Source organism: Urocitellus parryii, chromosome 5 (genome assembly GCF_045843805.1).
Source record: "Urocitellus parryii isolate mUroPar1 chromosome 5, mUroPar1.hap1, whole genome shotgun sequence".
Taxonomy (NCBI): Eukaryota; Metazoa; Chordata; class Mammalia; order Rodentia; family Sciuridae; genus Urocitellus; species Urocitellus parryii.
In genome coordinates this window covers 77,003,798-77,021,663 of record NC_135535.1, presented here as the reverse complement: position 1 = coordinate 77,021,663, position 17,866 = coordinate 77,003,798, and the positions used below count along the sequence as shown (strand labels likewise).

Below are 17,866 nucleotides of genomic sequence, written 5' to 3'. Positions count from 1 at the left end.
TAAACAATCATCTGTGTGTATGTATAGGAAAACACAGTATATATAGTATTATCATGTTTAGTATTACCATTGGTTTCAGCAATCTGTGGAACATACTGTAAAATATTCCTCACAGATAATGGGGACTACTATATGCCACTTCTAATCAAATGAAAAATTTTAAGTAAACAAAAATTTACTAAACAATTAACTAAATGATATGAACATTTAAGAAAATGAATTTGGATAAGAAGCACTCACAAATCATTTTAAGCTCTTCAATTTGAGCACATTTCACAGTAATAACAATAGTGTGAATGGCAATGCTACTAGTTCCGTACATGTGTGAAGCATTGCTTTTTCAGAAGCAGTCCTATTAAGTTTAAGTGATGTAAATCAAACCCTGTTCTTTTTACAAGGCTTACTGTCTTTATAATGACATTTAGGTTTTACACCATAGGTATGGTATTCATTTTCTTGCATAAAAGACCATATTTAATTGATTCTGAATGATCTATCAGTGTATATTATTGCTTGTATTACAAATAAACAGAACAGGTTCTGTTCAGTTCCATTTCATTTGATTGTTATTGCACAACAGAGAGCATGATAGATGACATTCCTATTTTTTATTCATGCCTTGCTTTTACAGGAACAAATAAAAAATAATAATATTTAACATTTTTGAAAGTTTATTATGTACCAGACAGTGTTCTAAGTAATTTAAGTGTGCTGACCCACATAATTCCCACCCCATTACTACAAATAACATTTTTTATTATATTTTACAGATAAAATTATTATTCTATTTTATAGATAAACTAAATGTCCAGAAGGTTGGGAGCTGGTGTGAGCTTACACACTTTGTAGGAGGCAGAAGCAGGAGCTGAATCTGGGCATTTGATTCAAGAATACATGTGGTAAGTTTCTTCTTGAGAACAATGTGATTTAAAAGGTATTCCATAGGGTTATTTTTACATATATCTCTGAAGAGACTTTTCAGGTGCTTTAGAATATTGCATTATTCTCTGCCTGTTACTAATGTAGATCTGTATATTTAGTATGATTTGCTTCATGTTGATCTCCCTTAATATGAAGTTTCCCAAACAAGTATCTTTCAGAAATAATTTTTTATTTTCCTGTTTGTATATTATAAGGATCATTTTCTTAAAGTTGTGGGTTACAAACGTTCAAGTGTATCTACTTGCACTCATTGCTGTGAGAAGTCAATGGAGGTAATTGATAAAACAAAATGGGCTGCTGAGGAAAACATTTACATTTTAGAATTTGAAATTTGAACTAGTTTTAATTTCTAAGTTAGCACAGTTTTTTTTCCTTTGATGCAGATTCAAATAGATGGTACAAATAATACTATTTTTAGTGCTTTTTTTTTTTTTGTAGCTCTGAGCCAGAGGATGGCACATTAATTTACCTAATTATATTTGAGGTATTTTTAGGGTCCTGTTTACCATCATTTTCATAATACTATAAAAAGGACATTCTTTTTGTGTGTTTTTTATATGTTCTGTACCACTATGTCATCCTTAAAAATAAATGTATCAAGGCTTATAAATAAATGTATTTACATGCTGAAAGTTTTGTAGTTTAAATCGTACAGCATTCCTTTCCAAAAATCTTATAAAAAGCAAAACAACCCAAAGATGTATGCAGGAAGGGTCAAATGAGAGAAATGAGCCTTTAGTGGAACGAGAGTTCAGAGGAAGAAGTTTTGTCGGTTGAGAAAGACTTCCATGAGCTGGGCTATGAAGCGTGTTTGGAACAAGGTACACTCTATGAGGGCCATCTCAGACTAAGGGAAGAGTGGAAGGGCGAAGGCTGGAGCTGCAGCAGGAAGAACCTTCAAAACTGTCCTGATACAGTTTATTTTGTGAAAGAGATGACTCTATGTGTGTGAGCTGGGGGAGCTGTCAATGAAGTAATGTTTTTAGATAGATGTGAACATAGGGAACCTGTTTCCCAATGACCAGTATTCACTTTCCATGGTTCGTGGTTCATGCCGAAGTTCCACAAATGGGCAAACTAAATCCCACTGGGATGACGTAATGAACCCTTTCACACAGCTAGTTAAGATCCAGCTCCACTGAGCATCATGGTACTCACATTCTAGCCCCATTAGTAATACAAGCTATTGAGTGGACTCTGTTATTACTGTAGAACGACTTTGAAGTAGTGCTGTCTATAAAGTGTTCCATACATACTATATCTAGACCCGTTCTCTCTCTAGCCTTAGGTGAACCTTAAGGATGAGTTCTTTACAGGCGAAAACCCCCGACAACTATAACATAAGAAACAAGGAATTTCAAATGAATAATTATACCTTTTCAAACTTAAATTAACACTGTTGTAGCAGAAAATAACCTGAAAAACTGAATTAGACCAGTATTGCACTGGTTGTGGCTATTCTGTATCGAGTGGAGGGTTCACGTACCTATCATAATCCATGACTGCAATGGAGAGGCTGACCTGGTCCACGTTCTCCGGAGGGATGTCAAAAATAATAGCCTCATTGTACACAGGGTTTAGAGTGTTTTTCTTTGTAGTTGTTTTTCTCTTTTTCAGTCTTCGACCCTCACACATCAGTGATACTTTGACATATGGATCTAGGAGTAGGAAGGTAATTTTAATAAAATGAAAGTATTCATATCAAATATAAATAGAACTATAATTCCTTTTTACTAAATAAGTGGTTTGTCAAGCCTTTTACTAGTTTAAAGTTCAAATAGATTGAATAGATTCAATAGATTATCTAAGATTTCTTATTTTAAAGGTAAGCAATTTATAATGAATAAACTAAAAAGAACTAATTTGACCTCATTATTTTTAATACAGGAGAGAAAACACAGTAGTTTATCAAGAGCTAGTTCAGAATTCTAATGTGTCTTTTGACTACTGCTCTTTTAGGGCACATGTTTTTAGAAGTGATTTATAGGATGTAAACCAAACAAATAAGAATAAGGGTATTTAGATTTCTTTACCTCAGAATGATTTAGAATAAAAAAAACTAAGACCTGTGAAAGACTAGCAGCACTGTATCTGGACAAGTATATGAAATTACAATAAGTAGAAATTAGAAAGGAAAAACTAAATTATACTTAGAATTTTGATCAATGGCTAGTTAAGGTAGTAAAATTAGAAGAGTCATTTTAATCATAGTGTTGTTGCTTGATGAATTTGGACTGAAGAAATGATCACTAAGGAGATTTAGTAGCTACATCATGGTATATAATAAAAAGCACTATTTATTCTAAGGTGGTCACAGGAAGGCTCTGATAGGACATTGTTTATGTGGCGTTTATTTGAAAGAGAAAATTTTAGGTTACTATATTGTTATGGGCCTAATGGAACAAAAAATTGTGGACTAGTTTTTCCACAGATAACTTCATCCCTATTCTCTTACCCTTACCATCTTAAGTTTTTTTAAAAAATGTTATGTGATTATAGAAAATTACACATTTTACAGCATTTCTAAGAAGTCTCATGGCTTTGAGAGCAGTACTGGTGTTAGGGTGAGCATGCTGGACAGGTAAAACAATCACAGCTGCTCGCTCTCTCTTTTTGGCTACTGTGCAGTGATAGTTCCATCATCTCTATTTCTCTATCTCTAGAGGAATAAATATTATTTCCTTAGAATAAGACAAAATGATGTTGGAAATATTAATTTACTGAGCAGGATGTGCTTTTTAAACTCTAGAAAAATATATTGAAATATCTCAAAAGCATTTTCCTCAAGGAACAAAAAAGTTATTTTGCTGCTGGCAATAATGTATGTAACAGGTAACAGGGAAGTGTTAATGTCTGTTTCCCATCTATTTTGATTTTTTCTCAAATAATAGGAAGCATGTTCCAAGAAAGAAATTTACTTCTGTGATACAGGATGAGTCCTCAGGCCTATGAATAATGGGAAAGAGGCATAGTTTATCCTTTGCATAGTTTTATCCCCACTGTGCCTTTGCCTGCATTTCTTCTCTTCTGACAAGGATAATTTACTGGCTCCATAGTTGATTCACAAGCCTGTTGTGAGGATTAATGAGGTGGTGCTCTCCAAGTATAGGCTCCTCCAAAGAAAAGCTTCATATAAATAAAAAAAGTAATCTTGCACTTAATTACAACTTTAATGTTGTTTGTCTCAAAATTTTATCTCTTTTGATACATGGTAAAAAGAGTAAACAATAATTTGCAGAGTACACTGTTTATCTTAAGTTCTTCTACATTTTTTTTGAATTTTTTTTTATTGGTTGTTCAAAACAAGTTCTTCTACATTTATTGACCCAAGAATTTTTCCCCCAAATAAATGTGGAATATATTTTCTATTCTGCCTTTATCTACATGCTATGTTTTGCAAATTAAAAAGAAAATGAATAGATAATTCATGTTCAAAAATCAAGATGTTAGCGAGAGACATGCAATATCACAATCCCATCTGTCCCCATCCCTTTTCACCCATTGTTGTTGATGTACCAGTCCCTTATTTTTATGCAAATATTGGCAGTATGAATTTATGTTCTAAATTCTCCATCCTTGCACATAAGTGAGCATAATTCCATATTTATTTTTGTGCCTTGTAGATCCTGGAGCTTTTCCCACACGAGAACTTGGAGTTATGTTATACTTTGGGTAATGTGAATTTAGCTTGTTTTTGTTCTGAAGAACGACAAAGTTATAGAACCTCCTCTCTAATATCATCCTTTGTTATATTTCCACTATGATTTCTTATTTCTATTTAATTCATCAAATGTTTACTGACATCCCCATTCATCCTTTATTGTTTTTCTTCCACAAATCTGTGCCGATTTTCACATATTATGTTAGAAATTATCCCCTGAGAGCTTCAGTGAATTAAGTGAAGGATAAAAGTGCATTATGTGGCTTTGCCTGTTTATTAAAGTCAGCACAAGAGAATCTTTTTCAAGAACTTCTTTACAAAATTCAGACAGCATTAATTTATCTTATTGTTTCTTGCAGTCCCTACAGATGCCCAAATTTTTGATTGGAAAAGTTGCAAGAATGCAAATGCAAATGATGGTCTTGGAATGTGGTTGTTCCTCTGAAGAGCAGGTGAGGGCAATAAGTTCAATCAAATATGTCTGCATATGGTATTCTAGTTGAAACTGGGGAAGTAGATTAAAAGTTATGTATTTTTAAGATGGGACAAAATCAGGAGGGAAAGAAATGAAAACAAGAACTCAAGTTCAAAGTCATTCTACTTGAAAATAACTTCTAAAAGTTCATAATGATACTGTATATAAAAGAGATGTTTTAGAATATTTTAATTTGTAATTTTATACTTTCATTGTACCCCATTATAAATAATTCAATAGCCATATATAATTTTAGATACATGGCAAATTTAATTTGGGAATGTGCTTTGGCCTCTGGTCAACTGTGTACATACCTGATGAGCCGGTGATATCCATTGCCTTCAGATTTCTGCACTTGATCACGGTCAATGTCATACGACCAGCGGTGGGCAAGTAACAAAGGGAAAACATGATTTCACCCAGGTCTATGCTTTCCTAGGAAGGCAATCAGCAATGTTAGCAACTTCAAACACCAAATAAGGAAAACAAAATGAAATGGAAAATGACAAATGAAAATTGCCTTAACCCATTATGTAGGGCTATGGGTCTAATTGAATATTGGACTGTTGTTTTAAATACGTTTTATTGAGATATATAGATTAACATTGTAAGAAAGCAGTTTGGAATGGAGTAAGAAAAAAAGTGATTTTCCACTTGCACTTAAAACAAGAATCTCAAACTTAACACAGTTAAAACCAGACTGATGATTCTGTCCATTCCCCCTCAGATTCCCAAACTGGACCCTCTATTGGTCTTTCCGTAGTCAACAAGTGTCATCACAATTTACGTGGAAGCTGGAGCCAAAAATCCATTAGTCACTGTTAATCTGCTCTTTCCCTCAATCCTACGTCCAACCCATGGGTGGGTCTTGTCTATGTTATTTATAAACTATGTCATAAATCAGTGACTTTCTTTTCAGCTGTATCACAACCATTAAAACCACTAGGATTACTTTACTAGCATCTGAGATTGATCTTCCATTCCAGAGGTTCATATCAAAGTGATAGTATATGAAATGCAACTCAAATTATGTCCACTCTTCTGCTTCAGACTATCAAGAGCTCATTACTGTACCAGAATAAAATTCAGACTCCTTACTGACACATAGTGGGGTGATTGAGTCCTGCTGTGCCTGGGAAACTCCTGCTTCACTTTGTTAAAAGCATCCCTGCCACTCATATCTCTGACTGTTTGGACAATACCCTACAAAGTCTAACACAAAAGACCCATGTCATCTGGACACTACCTTTCTCTACATCTTCCTTTCTTGGCTCCCTCTGCCCCCACCAGCTCTGGTACAGACACAAACTTTTTTTCTGTTACTCAACTGAATGAAGTTTCTTACTGCTTTTGTGCATTTGAATTTTCTTGTTTCTTTGACAAGTCCTTTGTTTCCCTTGTGTATTTATCTGGATGACTTTTCACCAAGCTCCAACAGCCCCTCTTCTGTGAGGCATCCCCTTTTATCCATTCTAAGGCAGCATCCCTTGCCATCCCATTCCCATACCACTCTCAGATCCTTCACATGTTTTCATAATGTTATCACTGACTGGAATCATCTTTAAAGTTCATTTTTTGCTTCCCTGACTTCTATACATAGCATCCAGGACAGCAGGATTCCTGGCTGTCTTATTTTCTACACCTTATTCAAAGGCAGAGCTGGTTCTCAGTACCCATTCTTTGAAGGAACAAAGAAATTAATTAGTTGGAAAATAAGGCAGAATTGTCCATAGTAGTCTGATGCAGATTGTTGTGCTGTCTTTACTGTATTGATGGTGGACAAAAGAAAATGAATGTGGATGGTGAACAATTGCAGATTCCTTGTGAAGAGTTATGTACAGGATTCATTCAAATCTCTGCTGGTGAGACACTCTGAGGTAGGTCTAACATTTGTCAGACTTACTCTTACAGCTCAGGTTCTAACTTACATACTTTCGGTTTCTTTATTTGTGGTCTAGAAATAGAGCCTAGTAATTAAGAGCACAACTTCATCTGTAGTTAAAATTTGGGTTTGATCCCAATTTTCTTTCTTAACTATGAGATCCTAAGGAATTTAATAAAGCTTTGAATCTCTGAAATGCTACTTTCAAATTGAGGCTAGCACCCACGTCACAGGGTTTTTAAGCATTCAGTGAGATAATGTAAATAACACACAGGCATTTCTACACAGCGTCTGGCATATGGTATCCCTGGATATTATTTTGTTCTTCTGTATTGCTAGCATATAACAGGTGCTCAGCAGGTACTGGTACATGAAAAAAAAAGTGGAAGCATTTATTATCTTTCAAGAAAAATAGTAAAAATAAGTATTTTAAAATAGAGGTACAGATATCTACCTGGGACTCCTCTGGATTGCTACAGATCAAAGATAGTGAACAAGGTCCCACAGAAGAAGGTTTGGGGGAACAGGAGGAGCATAGCCTCCTATTAAGGAGGCTCATTCTTTTTGCCACCTGAAAATAATTGAGCATTATTTGTCAAGTACAGTGGCAGCTGCTGTGGATATCAAGATGAACAAAGTATTATTCTGCCTGGAAGGTCTCTGTTGAGAAGGAAGAGAGCTAATTATTCAGATTCCTATTTTATCTAATGTTTCTTCTCCTTAGGCTCAGTCTAAGGGTTGAAGCTTCCTGCCTGACAGGTGACCCTCTTCCCTCATTGGGCATTTCTCCTTTATTACTATCAAAAAGCACAGGAATATGTTGTTGCTATCTGATCAAATTAAGGAATGCCTCTGTGGATGCACAGCATGATACCAAGTTCTACCAAGAATCATGGTGTAGGTGATGAGAGAGAAGCTAAGAAAAAAGAGTCATGATCACTGATATGAAATGCTTGGAATACAAGAGGAAATGCAACACACAAAAACAGGGGGAAAAGTATACAAAGAGAGTCATCTAAAGGGATTGACATATAACAGTCACATATCTGACTGATACAGTTTTGCACATTAAAAAATCTAGGAAAGTAATTTTTATACTTCTTTAGATATATTGCATGCTCATTGGCTAGAACAAAGAATTTTTACCATGTTCCAATTCTCAAAGATCCTTTCTATACATTCAAGTGCAACACAATATTGACCATCTGTTATTAACAGATACTGATAGAAAAATTAACACCAATAAACAGAAAGCAGAAGCCGTGATTAAAGGGCATCTAAAAGGGCTCTGAATTGCCCTTATACCTAATGCAGCAGTAAGAATTCACTTAAATATTCAAACTCTATGTACTCAAAAGAGTTTTCAGAAAACTGGAATGAACTAGATGGTAAAAACTGATACATGGTATGCATGCATAATAACTGCACAAAAATTTAATTCTTCATTAGACTAAATTTTTCTTCAGGAAGCATGAATGTGAATGAACAATTGCCTATGTACTGAAAAGGGCAGAATACACTCTAAGGTAAATACCAATATTCTTAAACTTTTAAAAAATGGAAGCGATTTAAGAGATAATTGTGAGAGAATGAAATTAATGAAGTTAAGGGCTATATGACCTTAAAAAATGATCCTGTAACAGATGTAAGTCAGAATTTGAGACTGTAGCTGTTGTGCTCCCAACTGCAGGGTGCACACATTCTCAGGACATACCTCTGTGCAGTCCCTGAATTGACAGTCCAGCTATAGGGAGCAGGGAGCTTTGCTTGTTGCCTCTTCTCAGTTGGTCCCCAATACTGTGGTTTCTAAACCTACACTCAGTCACAGCAATCTGAACTCCTTGCTGCCCAATAAAGAACCCAGAAATAAGGCAAAAGGCCTCTGAACATACATCATAAATATTAGAAAATTATACACTAAGGGTTTTTTAATGTAAGGAGACTACATAATTTTTTAATCATCCATTTATTGTTATTTTAGACAAAACTCTAAAAAAGAATGTTTACTTGCTATATTAATCTGCAGCCATAAGTATACAGTCAACACTCAGGCATGAAATATGGAGAGGAAGAAATAAATAGAAACAATAAATAATAGCTATTTACAAATACATATATATAAACACACAAATAAAATAAATAGGTATAAATAAAATATATATATATATATAAATAAAAATAATTATCTGGAATTATCTTGTATTAAGAGGAACTGATGCTAATAAAACCTTAGTAAACTTAAACTCAACATTTTATTACAAACTTGAACAGAAATTAATACTAAAATGATGGCTTTGAGTCATTAAGACAATATATCCTGTATGTTAAATAGGTAGAGAAGAGTACACTATTTTCTGAGTTATTTTTATCCACATTTTAAAAAATGTTTGAAGTAGAAATTTCAGCTTAAAATGATAAAGGCTTTGAGCTTCTAAAGATTTTATTTATGTATACCTGTATTTCATTACATAATTGTGGCAGATATTTTTGAGGGGTGGGTGGGTACCAGGGATTGAATTTAGAGGCACTCAGCGACTCAGCCACATCCCCAGATCTATTTTGTATTTTTTTATTTAGAGACAGGGTCTCACTGAGTTACTTAGCTCCTCACTGTTGCTTAGGCTGGCTTTGAACTCATGATCATCCTGTCTCAGCCTCCCAAGCCACTGGGATTACAGGCATGTACCACCACACTGGGCATTTGTGGCAGATTTTATGCCAAAGGTTTTTTTTTTTTTTTTTTTTTTTTTGCAAAAATGATGTGGGGTGTGCCCATTATACCATTATTTGAAGTTTTTTTTAATTGTGCTGATATTACTTTAAATCATTCATTAGTAAAATGTCTTTGGTGAGAGATTATGATGCATGGAATACATATTAATGTACGTGAATGTGTTGGCAGTGGTTTTGCAATGAAATATGATCATCTTATTTTCTTCAATATTATATAATCAGGAGTTTACCAGGTTAGCCTTTGAAAAACTCTTGCATCTAACCTGCTATTTAAATGTATATAGTTCCATAAAATTTCTTTCAGGTAAGAAGATCTGTAACCCATCCTTATGGGCACTTATTTGGTTGATCATTTACAATGACAATCTTCTGAGTGCATGTTTGGCGAGGGGCTTCTAGAGAAAGGCTAAGTGGAGGCTGGGCTGCGCTGTACACACACTTGGTTTCTTCATCCCAGCTCTACCAACATGGAGCTGAGTAGATAAAGGTTATTTTCTGATGATTGACTTTAGTCAACCTCACAGTCAGTCAGGGATATGTTTTTCCCATGGACTATTTGTGTGTGTGTGTGTGTGTGTGTGTGGTGCTGGGGATTGAACCCAGGGTCTTGTGCATGCAAGGCAAGCACTCTATCAACTGAGCTATACCCCCAGCTCTCCTATGTACTCTTTCTCCAAAATATAACTAAATATCACTGAAAATGTAAATTGGTATGCAAATGTCTGCACTGCCCATCCTATTTCAGGACTAACAGAACTAATAGTAAAGTCAAGCTGTAGAAACTGAAGGGATGGAGAGGAAGCCAATTAAAGTCTTGGCAATAACCAAGGGAAGCTTTCCTGGAGGGAGATAATAATTGCATTGTGAATTAAAGAATGAAAGAGATGGGATTTCACAGAGGGTAAGAGGAATAATGTTGCATGAGAATCCTGTGAAAAATATTCAGAAAATAAGAATGGGCAGTATCTTGAAAACTGTGAAGTTGGTGACATGTTTCATGGCTTCTGTAGGCAACAGGTAACATTAAGGAGTAGGAGCTTGGCAGAGTGGAAAGAGCACAGGTTCCTAGGTAAGAAAATGATGGAGCTAAAGTCATTAATCTTCTATGTACTAGTTCCTGACCTCCCTGAATTTAAGTTAAATTGCAAGTAAAATGAGGATAATAACATTATCTTGAGAGGTAGGTATTAGGTAAGTAAAGAGCCTGGTATAAATAGACATTCAAAAATAATAATGAGGATAATAAAAATAATATTTGAAAATAATTTATTTATCTTGAGAAGGTTACATCAGGATGAAAAAAGACAGGAGAGAGTCTAATAAAGTGAAAGAGGTGTAGGAGGTGTTGGCCGAGGAAAGGTTGAATTCAGGGATATATTGAGAAGTAAGAATCATGAAGACTTGTTGAAAAAAACTTTAAACAATTGGTTGCTATGGTGACCACAGTCATCACATCCACTTAGCACCCTAAATGCAGCCTGCCTTCTGCATTTCCTTGAGGGTAAGAAAACCGTATGGTTTTCTTGACACTGCTAAAAGTGAGATGTTACTAGATCAGATGAGCTTCTTCATCATTACTATTCTTTCATCCACCTGCTCATAAAATGAAGCTAGAGCAAAATGTAGATTCATACCAGACTAAAACTAGCATAAATGCTTTATTTCTCACTTACCCACACATCTCATTCACCTTAGAAAATCATAGAATTTAACGTTGAGTCATCTGTTTAACCTCACTTGACTTCAGTATTTTTGGTTTAAGATGAGGTTGTTCAGTGAGATTTATTTCAATTCTAGTTCTGATATTTTGTTACTGTAATAAGGACTGGTAAAAAATGAGGACTAAGTAAATTATTTCCAGCATGTCCAAGATTGTCTGAACAGGCCCTTTCAGGTGTGTTTGCTGTAGGGCTGCAGAGACTCATAGACAACATGACAGAAAATTAACTGGTGCTGAGAGCTTCATTTCAAGGTGAAGAACAAGCAGTCACAAAAACCACTGTCATTTCAATATCCAGAAAATGCATTAGATGAGGAAGAACTAATCCTCAAGGTAGTGAATGTCAGGGTTGGTCTAGTTGAGGATTCATGAAGAAAGGCCACCAGGTTAATGAATGTGCAATGTCATTTATATTGTTCTGGGCTCAGGTAAAAATCTCAGTGGGATTCACTGATATGTATATGTTGGATGCACAGGTCTTAAAATATAAAATCCCAATTCCTTGGTATGACATGTGTGGCCCCTAAGAATTAAGTCCTCAATTTTTTAAACTTCATCTTATAAATTTCTTATTACATTTTCACAATCTCCAAATTTTGCATGCCAGCTGTTTTCAAATGTCTTTTCAATCTATAAACAATCACTCATTAGCAAGCTCATGTTTATAGAGAGCATCAAAGTGTCAAGCATTCTAGTCATCTGGGAACACTGATGACCCCACACTTTATCTCCTCACAGGTCTTATGGATGGTAATTTTGAACAAATTACTTAACCTCTCAGAACATAACACAATTAATTAGGGGACAAGCTGGAGTGAAAACAGGTCTATATAATTTTAAATGATATCTCTGTTTTTGTTTGTGTGTTTTTTGATCCAGTGTTGAAAGTGCTTTTTACTTGGGTCTAATTACAGGAATAGTGATGAAAGGTATTTGATTTTTCTCATGAGGATCTAGGTCTCAGAGGTGATGGACAAATAACCTCACCCTTGAAGAACTAGGAAAGATGAAGGAAATTAAAAGCAGAGATAGCAGTATCCATACAGGCTTCTAGGTGAGGTGAAGTGTCTGATGATGATCACAAAGTCTAACAGGAAGCACTAGCTCTGGCAATACCAGATTATACTCTGAATGGAAACAGCATTCTTATTCTAAATGTCCCCTTCTCAGAACACTTAACCATATCACCTCTGATTTTCTCTGTAGTCAGGATGAGTTCCATTTTCATTGTTAATAAAAATCACCTGAAGGAATCATAGTCAGATTTAAAAGGGATAATATCCAAAAACAATGTATGTTACAGGTCTAGTTCTCTAGCATTATACATAATAGATGATGAAATAAAATGTCTTTTTTAATTCATTTATAATTTTTCTGGGGTAAATGATTAGCAAAAGATTAGTGCTTAATAAAGAGCTTACTGAGAAAATTATATCCCATCTATACATGATATATCAAAGTGCATAAATTCATTCTACTGTCATGTATAACTAATTAAAACAAATTAAAAAATTGAAAAAAAGAGCTTACTGAACCAATAAATGAGTTAATAAATCATAAAAGCATTAAGCCAGGTCATGACTGCAGTTACAGGAAAGGAATCTACTGCTTGAAGGGGTGAACACTACTCAGTAGCCAGAGACCATGTAAGCAAAGATATTCCTTACAAATGTTGTTTTTGTGAGTAAAACCCCTGTAGCCATTGCAGCCAAGTCCTCATACCAAGGCCTGGAGAATATAATAAATTACCAGCAATTTTGAACCATTTAAAGATACATGTATGGTTCGTGGAGCTACAGTTAGAGAATGCTAAATCTACTAGTCTTATTGATTCTTACTTCTTTATTGCTCTTTCTAGAGAGTTTGTTGTTTGGGATTATGTTGGCTGTAATTCTATAGTGAATCAAATATATCCCTAATGTCTGCAAATTGCTTTTTTTTTTTTCTTTGTACATCCGGCCATTCCCCCTTAACTAGCCAGCACAAGTAGTCTAGTGACACTAGATGGCAAATGAGAAGGAGGAGGAAGCTGTCAATTAGGAAGTGTAATTAACATTATCACCCTTCTCCAGTCTCTATCCCACTGTCCCCCTTTTCTTTCAAACAACCACAATTTTCAAAAGCATTTCCTCCCTGCCTTTCCTCTTTCTCCAAGTGATTTTAATTAAACTAGGTTTTATTATATTCAATTAATGTGGGGAAAATATGGGAAAAGGAGGCCTATTCTACAAAACCTGGTTAGACTTTTACATATTTTCATTATTGAATCTTTTTTGCTATTTCCTCTGTAAATCAGAGAAAATGTTCACCAGGTATTCCTTAGCAGGACCTCCTTGACTTCTGCATGAAGGAAGGAATGCATTTTGTATGAAACATGTAATCATTAGATTTTTCCTTTTATAACTTTAAAAATTTTACATAAATATAAATATCATGCATATTTATGGTTGACAATATTTTACAGGAAACATAGTAAAATAGTTACTATGGGGAAATAAGTGCATAAACTTAAGCATTTTGCTTGGCTGTGGCACAAATTCAAATGAAGTCTTTAGCCTAAGTCAGGGCAAAAGCAGGGCTGAGAAGTTGGCAGTGTTCAGGGTGGGGTAGTCACAAAGCCTACTGGGTATTGCATGATTAATGATAACAACGCAGAACTATAGTTGCCAGGGATGCTATTTAAGAGTGCCCATGTTTCTGCTCAGTGGAAACTCATTTTCAGTTTCTCATCCAAGTGGGAAATAACTCTGCCAAGACTGTTTAGCTCTTACCCAACACAGACATGGACGTTAGCTACCAGCAGCCACGAAGCATTCAGGTTAGAGAGGTAGAACTGGGACCTTGAAACAACTTTTCCTTGATTTAGCAAATCTGGTCTCACTACTTGTGTAATGAAGCAAAGAGGGAATAGCCCACCACAGATACTGGGACAAGAGTTATTTAGAAAATAAAAAGATACACATTTAGTAAGAACTCTTTTCAGCATATACGGGTTGAGAGATTTCATAAGCTTCTTGGTGAAAGGAATTAGAGACTCACTTAAATTTTAATCATCATTTATAGATAGGGGCATAGTAAATCATTCAATAAACCATATACAGCTCTCCAAGCATTTTTGTAAAATTATTTAAATAATTTACAAAACCATTCCTAACTAAAGGAATCCCTTAAGTATTGCTGTTACTGGACACGTGGACTGAATAAACTTGGTTTCATTATTCTAGTATCTATCTCAAATTGATTTATATGCTTCCATATATGCCTCTCAAAGTTTATTCTCCACATAGTAGTAGTCCGAGATCTTATTGATGAGACTAAATGAGACTATGGCTCCTCTCTGAACAAAACCCAACAATGGTCTTATATGTTACTTAGAGTAAGTAAATCCTGAAACTCCTTCCATGGCCTATAAGGAGCTAGATGAGCTTACCTGGAATTTTCTCTCTCTGACTCTGACTCATCATGAAAGGGTATCATTCAGAAATGGGTAGCCAATGTAGTTGCTTAAGGAATGGCTACAAACGTATTTTGGTGATAATATTTGAGATTGTTTTAAAAAGCAAGATGATTATTTTCCTTAAATTCATTGCACCTACATCATTTCCAGATTTAATTTCTATATCGTTTTACTTGTGAAGATTATAATTGCCATGTAGCTTCCCCATTATCCCTGTGACTACCTTCCTATAACTATAGGTAGAGGCAGGGAAGTTAATGCAATAATTCTGTTTGTCTAAAAAGTGTGGCATCCATGTTGAATTGAGTTTAACACTAGTGGTACAAATTGAAATTTCATATTTGCATTAACTTTGAATATTTGTTTTGTGAAACAGAACTCTATAATTTAACAGAAAACCTCTGTTTAAACTGCTAATAAAAACTAACAGAAGCATTGGGCTGTTTTATAGCCAATTTACCTGCAACCTTTCCCATGAAATTCAAGGATGGTCAGAATAATCCCAACAGACAATGAAACCTTTTTCTATAAATGTACATAATGTGATCTAATGTAAAAACTAATGTAACAAACAGTGGTGATTTATGAACTATTAAATATTCGTGATTCAGAATTCTTTTCAAGTGTGCCTGAATTGGGCAGGTGTTAGACCAGGAAGAATCATGCTTTGAGATCTCTTATATGTTTTTGATCATCTATGATAGATCTTATAATTTGAGGCTTAGCTTAAATTTAATTCATTTTTATACTTCAACAGAGATGCTTCCTGTCAGTTCTTACAAGATGACTCAAAGACTTTAAAGACAGGTGCACAAAACTTGTGTCATTTGAGTCAATCTATAATCAATTAATTGTTATTCCATAAACACATGTGTAATCCATAGCACTCTAGGGTTAGGTTTACTTCAGAAATAACACAAAGAACAAATTAGGTCTGCTAAAAGAGGAACAGATGTGGGGTGGGCCAGCTGTCCCGACCTAGGGACCTGCAGACCTGTGGCTACAGTACTGCCTGCTACATCTCAGGAGATGCAGACAGCCCCGACCAAAATGTCCATTCTCTGCTACCCTGACATCTACAACACCTTTTCCTTATAATGGGATTGGAATTTTGCCACATTCTAAAATGTTATTAGGTAACACACTATTCCATAATTATAACTTTTTCTAATTAATGATGAAATGCAAAAAAACCTATACATATGCAAACACACACACAAACACACACACACTCATATACGTTTTAATATATGAGGAGATATTATTCTGATCCTGTAATAGATCCAGTATAATTGGGGGGTAGAATTAAAAATATATTGCACCCATGAGAAAAAAAATTCAAAACATTTTTAAAAACTTTAGTAACGTGTAATGAAATACATTACTTCAATACTCAGCAGAACATTTAGTACTCTGAATGGTTGGTGCAATAAGCACAATTTCTTATATTGTCATGTCAAGGCCTACTTTTACAAATAATACTTGTCAGATGCTAAGTTAGAAAATAATGGGTTCAAACATTTTATACCTGTAAACTAGGTCAATGTGGTGTGCACATGAACCTTACTTTCTTGTGAGAATTTTTAAGTATCCAGAAAAATGTTGTGAAAAAATGCTTACTGCATAGCTGAGTAAATAAATAAATAAATAAATATGCAAAGTGAAGTTGATTCTGTTGAAAAAAGAGAAATCTTTTCCTCATTTTCTTATATTTTCAATGGCTTCTTGAGTGTGGATAGGAAAACTACATTTAAGTATTCAAAATACATTAGTCTCTATAGTGATCAAATTTTTCAAGAGCTAATTAAACATTTTAAACAATATGGTTAAAAAATTAAAAGAAAAATGCATAAGGCAGTAAGTTGCAAGTCATTCCATTTCTATATTCCTTCATCCAGTTTTACCACATTTGCCAGTTTATTATTTAATTAATGGGTGTCTTTACATAGATATGTTTTTTGTACGTGTAACTGAATATGTAGTTTACTTTCTGGTCACAGAAATAGTGGTATTTGATATACACTGCTTTTCCTTGTGATAGTTCCTTTTGTTAGGGATATTTCCATGTTGATATAGAAGTAATTGGCTTGCTATATTTGTGATATATAGTATGATGATCCCTACATGAAAATTAATTTTTTACACACAAATTATTTTCTTACTCAAAATAAACACCTCCATCTGAGAACCAATCTGTGATACAGAAGCTGAAGATTTAAAAAAAATTTAAGATTTACTACCAATCTCCTAGAAAATTACAATAATTTTAGACTTTATTTGCTGATTACCTATCTCTGAACCTGACTGTATGAAAAGAACATGCCTCAAAAACTTGTTTATACAGAAATGTGTTGTTGCATCTTTAACACTTACAGCATGCCAAAACAGAGTAGGCACTCAGAACTTATTTGTTAAAATAATCAAAGGAATAATAAGACTAAAAAGTCAAAGAAATAACTTAACAACTAATTACAATCTGCATCTGTAGAATTCTAGAAGCTGTCATGTTTTTAAAAGCTGTAAAAAGCACTGCTCACTATATTTTCCCTGTAGGATTTGAAGCAATAAAGTGAAAAACTAATGTGAAATCAAAAGAACTCCAGAGTGCCTTTGAAATATGATCCAGTTTCAAAATTCCTTCTTTGTTTCCTAATCAATATTACAATGGAGACCATGAAATAAAAACTAACATGATGTAATACAGTATTAAATGGGCAGGATAAACTTTTAAATTACTTTATCTACATAATTCATAATAATAGCACAACCAACCCAAATACTGACTGCAATTATCAAAATACTGATCAGAGGACAAAACACAAAAGGGGACTATTTAAAAAAAAAATTTTGTTTTAGTTGTAGATGGACACAATACCTTTTTTTATTTATGTATTTTTTATGTGGTGCTGAGAATTGAACCCAGTGCTTCACACATGCTAAGCAAGTGCTCTCCACTGAACCACAACACAGCCCCCAAAAGGAACTATTTTAAAATT

At 34.4% G+C, this 17,866-nt stretch overlaps 1 protein-coding gene across 1 annotated transcript in view; it reads right to left on the bottom strand.

Moving 5' to 3' along the window:
- The window catches only part of Syt10 (synaptotagmin 10), a 52,513-nt gene that overhangs the window by 2,556 nt on the left and 32,091 nt on the right, over positions 1-17,866 (bottom strand). The window contains exons 4-5 of the mRNA XM_026393966.2: positions 5,393-5,513; positions 2,429-2,600 (exon numbers count right to left, since the gene is read on the bottom strand). Of these exons, the coding sequence (XP_026249751.2) occupies positions 2,429-2,600; positions 5,393-5,513 (293 nt within the window). The remainder of the gene's footprint in view (positions 1-2,428; positions 2,601-5,392; positions 5,514-17,866) is intronic.